The sequence below is a fragment of the Archocentrus centrarchus genome, chromosome 19 (genome assembly GCF_007364275.1).
Source record: "Archocentrus centrarchus isolate MPI-CPG fArcCen1 chromosome 19, fArcCen1, whole genome shotgun sequence".
NCBI lineage: Eukaryota > Metazoa > Chordata > Actinopteri > Cichliformes > Cichlidae > Archocentrus > Archocentrus centrarchus.
In genome coordinates, this window is record NC_044364.1 from 21024611 (window position 1) to 21031043 (window position 6433).

General features: G+C 38.7%; 1 protein-coding gene across 1 annotated transcript; it reads right to left on the reverse strand.

The window, feature by feature from the left end:
- Window positions 1-1615: 1615 nt before the first annotated feature.
- LOC115798467 (uncharacterized) lies at window positions 1616-5741 on the reverse strand. The gene is made up of 10 exons (XM_030755313.1): window positions 5609-5741; window positions 4141-4243; window positions 3890-4030; window positions 3604-3779; window positions 3332-3468; window positions 2988-3081; window positions 2560-2895; window positions 2298-2454; window positions 2088-2215; window positions 1616-1936 (listed from the first exon to the last, which is right to left on the reverse strand). The coding sequence occupies exons 2-10, from the start codon at window positions 4235-4237 to the stop codon at window positions 1616-1618; spliced, it is 1587 nt and encodes a 528-aa protein (XP_030611173.1). The 5' UTR covers window positions 4238-4243; window positions 5609-5741.
- Between the last annotated feature and the right edge of the window lie 692 nt (window positions 5742-6433).

Consider the following 6433-nt stretch of genomic DNA (forward strand, 5'->3'; position numbering starts at 1 on the left):
AGATCCTTGCTAACCTCATCCATTTTCAACCCACTTGGCCTATTTTTTCTCTCAATATAACCATAGTTGAAACTTTGAATCCTCTGTGACAACGATTCCAAAGAAAGATACTTCTGGTTGACAAGGTACTGAAAGACAAGTTTGAGTTCGTACTGTACTACACCTTCAAGTAAATCGTGCATTATGTCAACTGCATAGTTGTCAGAGGTGTGGAAAAAATGCAATGTATTGAGTAAGCATGTCTTTTTGACACCAAATGTTGAATCCAACATAGGATTTTCTTGTAGAGCTGCACAATGTTCTACATGGATTTGTTTTGTACGAAAAATCATACCAGGGTCATCTTCAGTAAAGACAGACTGTGACTCATCCTTACTTGTCAAACAAAATCTACAGAAATACGTAGCACTGAAGGACTCAACAAAACCAAACAGTCCGTGTAAACCAAGGTTGTCACCTGTTACTTGTATAACAGAACCAAGCAATGGTGAGTCTGAGAAAGGCACCTCAATTCCTTGAGTTTCAAGAATTTTAAGATCATCAACAAGAGGCTTTAGGATGTCATCAAAGCCATAAGTTTTCAGGTCTTGTGAGTGAAAAAGAGTCACAACATGTATATTCATCAACACAGAATTATATTTTGGGGGAAGGTTTCTCAAAATAAAGTAAATACAACCAAGTTTGTGAATTCCTTTCTTTGAACCTAAAGGGTTTGCTGTCTCAAACTCATCAAAATAGAGTTGAATCTGTAGAACATGTTTTTTCTGGGAAAACAAAATGTTACTTTTGAAGTATGAACCATCACATATGTCTTTATAAATGCCTTCTTCGTGAAGATTGGCTTTCAAAAAACTTTCACATAATTCAGCATTCCTGAACATAGACTTAAGAGTTCCTAGAATGGGCGTATACACAAATTTATCTGTTACAGGGACCTGACTGTAAAGTCCTGTTGTTTGATCTCTGCGAACATCAAACCGCACCCCAAGAACATACTCAACAGGTTCAACAATTTCCCACTTTTCCTCAAAGAACTTCTGTCTTTTGACTCGAGTATTTAAGGTTGAAAAGGGATTTTTTAGTCGATCAAAACATTTTTCAATTTTCTTTTCCAAATCTGTGCCTTGAATTTCTGAAGTGCAGCCAAGAACTGCCTCTCTTACATCCCTATGAATGTCATTAACAAGTTCCTCCATAGAACCCACCATTGCTTGGACTGTGCTCTCAGCAACACCACATGCTTGCAACTGTGCAACAACAGAGGAACACATATTTAACATATGATTGTTGTCAGTAGAGGGCTGAGTAGTTACAGGAGAGTTTGTACTGACTGCCTGTGAAGTTGAGGGCTCACCAACTTCATTCAGAGTGTCCACATTGTCAGCAGTATAAGTCAAAGCAGCATCTCTATGGAAATGAACAAGATGCTTTTTAAAACCTGAATATGTGCAAAACGATAAACAACATCCCAACTGTCCACATTTTAAACGTAACGTCTTTCCAGGATATAGACCATGGTGGAGTCTTAAATGCTGACAAAGCAATGCAGAACTTTTGTGGTGTGCTTTACAGACATAACAAAGAAACATATTTGCATCCAAGGATATTTATCACCTCAAGTGTCATGCAAAAATCTTGCTCTTAGTTCCCTGACTCTGGGACTTTCCTTGGCATGTCCCACATCAATGTTAAAAACTGTGGTTTGGATGAACGTATAGAAGTTATAGAGGGATTCATGGTAGTTGACGCTGAAGATGAAGTGTGCCTTGAAGACCTCATCGAAAGCTGCCAAGGAGGTCTGTGCCTTGCAAGGGACGGCCTTGTGATCAATGATGATGTAGTATCTTTGGATGCTGCTCTTGTTTTCACCAACACACAGGAGGAAGGGCTGTCCCGGTTCCACACCAGCAAAGAAGGTTTCGACACTGGCTCCCATCTTTGACAAAATGTATAGAAGAGGAATGATAGAAATCCATGAAATATAGCACAGCTACATTCAAATAGCTAACAAAGCCAATAAGAAAGTGCTTCAACACAAGAAGTAGGATCATCAGAATAACCACATAAATACAGTATGATTTGCATACCTGCAGATATCTCACAACATGGTCCACAGCTTGACATGAGCTGATTTTGGCACTCTTCTTGTGGCCTTTGGAGGTAGGTGGAAGCAAGTGAAGCAACAGTAGAATGCTTGACAGGTCACTGTCCCAGCCTAGGGGAAACACAGGTAAAAGACACATTCAAATGATACATAACTGATATTTTAAAGAGTGAGCCAAACTAACCAGACCCACCTGTGTCGTGCTGCGAATACAAGAGCTCTTCAATGTGCTCATTAGAAGTCAGTTTTCTGCACTCTGTCAGGATCCTAGGTTTGAAAAAAGTAGGCCATTTTGCCAAAAATCTGCCCGACACCTCCTCTCCAAACATCATGGTGAAGTCCTGGTCAATCTACAGAAGAATGTGCATCTTTATACTATTTCATGTTGAAAGTGTATACTTTGAGTGATGATTCACTTAATAATAATAATATTAATAATAAGTTGTTTGTCTTACCAAGCCAGTGATGTTAAGGAATCGTGGGAAGACATCCAAGACTGTTGAAGAGCACTGTTGATCTTGAACCAGTGTTTGACGATACTGAAATGTGGCCCTCATCTTCTCTTTGACTGCCGATTCATCAGTTGAATGTTTCAAAAAGGATATCGCTTCACGACACTCCTCACCAAGCAGCTGCTTATCGGTGCAGGAAACCTCTCTCTTTCTCTTTGGACTATCTTGATAGGCTGTGCTGGTGGAGGATCTCCGGGACTGAGCTGCCGAGTTGCGCTGAACAGTTTTTATTCTCCAAGCCAAGTAGCCAGATCCACTCTGTTGGTCATAGAAGTGTTCCTGTGATAGTAAAAATACAAAATTGTAGAGCAAATTCAGAATATATTACTACTGCATAAACTGACATAAAAGACTTTCATTTAAAAACTTACATATCCATTGTCTGAATATGGATCTTTGAGGCTGGGAAATAGAGAGATGATGCCCAAAGCATATTTAGTTCTCACAGAGACTGGTGGGATCATCCTGAAAGATAAACATGACATAACTACAACAATTCTATCAGGGTTTAAAGGGGACAAATTCTACTGTTATTTGCTTCAATGAGTTTTAGTCTCTCTCAAATTGTCAGTTTTTATGTCATGCTTTAGCCATTTGATGTTTATTTCCATTATAGGATATATTAAAGAAATTGCTTTACTGATATGCAATGTCCTAAACTGAATGTGCTCTTTTAAACATTTTTAAAGTATAAATATGAATATTGATGTCTTACCCATGAATTTCAACCATGTTGGCCACAAGGAGGTTTACCAAACGTCTTCTTGTGCCATCCGTCAGTGATCGCAGTTTATCGTATTCATCCAAAATAACCTGTCCACCTGGTTTAACCTGGAGAGCATTTCTCACCATCTACAAGATTAAGCATCACATAGTCAGAAATTTCATCAATCTTTATCAACATCAAATTCAACAAACAACCCACAGTTTAACAGCAAAATTCTTTGTGCCTGATGTTTTACATCATTTGTTACAAAAGCTGCACACCTCTTTTGCTGCTTCCCGTTCAGCATGTGTTCTCGTCCCTCCGTTTGTGTGAACAATCACTGTGGCATCAGATGAGTCAGAAGATGCTAGCAAGGAGTCTCCAGAAACTGACACAGATGAATTGTCTGACATGGTTGACTCCAGCGAAGTAGATGATAAATCATGTTGAAGCACAACTGGAAACAGTGGAAAAAAAATGTATACAGCAAATGGATAAAATTTGTTCTAAATACTTTATTTTTCTAAATTCATGATCTACTCCTTCCTCAACAAGGCTGAGCCTCACCTGTTGACTTCTCAGTTGTCACCCTAACAGTAAGGTTCCCTGCTTGCAAAAGATCCTCAAACACATCTGCATCAACTTCTGTCCCTGATTCATCTGTCAAGTGTAGCTCAGTCTCAAGAGGAAGACCTAGCTTCACAATGACTGATAAAAATATTATATTTAGAGCAATGGAAAAACTTTTTATAGCACGGTTTTATAGCAAATAGTCCATTTACACAAACATTCTGTACTACATGAAAACTGATGCCAACCTTTCTGAAGAAATGTGCTGAAGTCATCATAACCATCTTCAGTCTCAGCTACTTTGACATACTTCTGCGTTTCTCCAAATCTCACCTTCACCAACATGATGTACTAATGAAGAAAAAAAGAAAAGGCAACCAAATGTGCCATTATTTACAGTATATTCACCGTGAATGTGTAGAGACAGAAACATTTTTGCTTTGCTTTACTCGCATGAAATCGACTGCGGAAATGCTTCTTTGATTCTCATATGCACAAGTCATGCCAACCAGTCCCCACCTAAATAATGGGAGCCAGCACCAAGGTTATAATAGTTTTGGATTTTACATTATAGTTAGGTTTTAGTTAGTTTTTACTTTTTGTTCTCCAATTCAGTTAGTTGTAATTAGTTTTCAGAGTGGTTTTGATCATTTTTATTAGTTTTTATTTTTGGTTTAATGCTTAGTTTTAATTAGTTTTAGTATTTTCATACTTAAACAGGTGCAAGATTCAAGGCGTACAAGTGAGGCACTGTTACTGAATTGTCCTCGCTGCTTTTTAAAAACATCCTTGCAATGCCATTACGCCATGTAAAAGAAACTGCATTGTAAAAATGTTTAAATGAACAGCAAGTGTGTAACCCTGCAATGTAAACAACAGTGCAAGCGGAAGTAAACTACTGGATTCCGCTACGAATTATGGGTAATGGCGCGAGGTCAGGAATGTCGTCATGACGACTAACAGCACCAACACCCATAAATAAAGAGTTTGACAATATAACATCACTTGAAGGTATAAACATGACAGTGACGTTATTTTTTTATATGCATGGAGAGCTGCAGCATTGAGTAAAGTTATAAAAACTCACCAGCATTTCAGACCTTTATTACCCATGGCAGCAGGTGATGGCGGGAGGGTATGCGACCCTGTTGCCAGCTCCGCTAACAAGCTAAAGTTAAAACTTTTTTTTAAAATTTAGTCCAAAACTTAGAAAATGATAAATAAATAAACTACTCCTGCCGATTAAAAGCTCCGGGTTTAGCGCAGGACTTGGTGTGGCGGCCCGGTGTGTTTTTTCTCTAGGAACCCTCCAGCTATTCTTCCAGCAGCAACATACCACCGGCCTCTTATAGCTTTTCTGATTTTAGCACCTGTCCATCGACAAGCAGGAGCTCAAGCCCCGGGTCCAGCACAGGCACTCTACCCCCTCGATACATTATGCCATATTAAAGCCAAGACCGTCAAGAAAACGACACCACAGCTAAATATGTTAACTCAGATGGCCTTCAGATTTTCTAAGTTTTAATGTTCAGCTAACCCGACACCTCATGCTACACCAGTTTGGCTAGCTTTAACCTCTCACAAAAATTGCAGTTGTACATATATACCGTGATATCCAAACGCATATACTTACGTTAAGCAAACTATGTATTAATCAATAAACTTGCGCAAAGGGAAAATGAATGCAGCCATAAAAAATATCATGCAAAAACTTACCTTTTCACGATGTAAGCTCCAGACTGCATGAGACTGCTGCTGTCCCCGCTCTTGAACAAACACGTCACAGATACGTTGAAATTCTGGGAGCAACTCTGTCAGGTGTTGATTTTAAACTTAACACCAGATAGAGTCACTTAAATTTAACTCCCTGGAATGACACCAACTCTTTTGGGAAACTAACACTTATATCGTTGACTAGACTAAACAAGTGTTGAATTAACACTGTATTTTTAACAGACAACAACAACACTTGAAATCTAACACTTCTAATTTTGCTGTGTAAACTCCAGTAAATTAATTAATAAACTGTGGACCAACCAAATAATAAACAATTAAATAATACGGACCAGGGTTATTACGAACGAAATAACGAAAACTGAAATTGAAAAAACATTGTCGTTAACTGAAATAAATAAAAACTAAAATTAAAAGGAAAAAACGATAACTAACTAAAACTGTATTCTGAGTTTAAAAACTAACTAAAACTAACTAAAATCATAAATAAAATGACCTTCCTTTTCTTGTTTGTCATTTTATTTAAAAGCCTTGTGGATTGATCATTTTTCCGCTCTCCGAGTTTAAGCTGGGAGCGCCGTCGGGCAGCTGTGTGCGTGCGCGTGCTCACCGCGCCGGCCCACAAAGTAATGGTAGCGGTCTGCCCAGAAAGCGGCAGAGTCCCATATGGAGTTTCTTTGAGTCCGATAATACAGATAGAAGAGTGTCTTGTTGTGAATTCCGTATTTTACGGGAGGGGTGGCAACCTTATTAAACAAAGCGAACAGTGCGCGGCTCTTATGAATGAAACAATGCTCTGGGTTATGT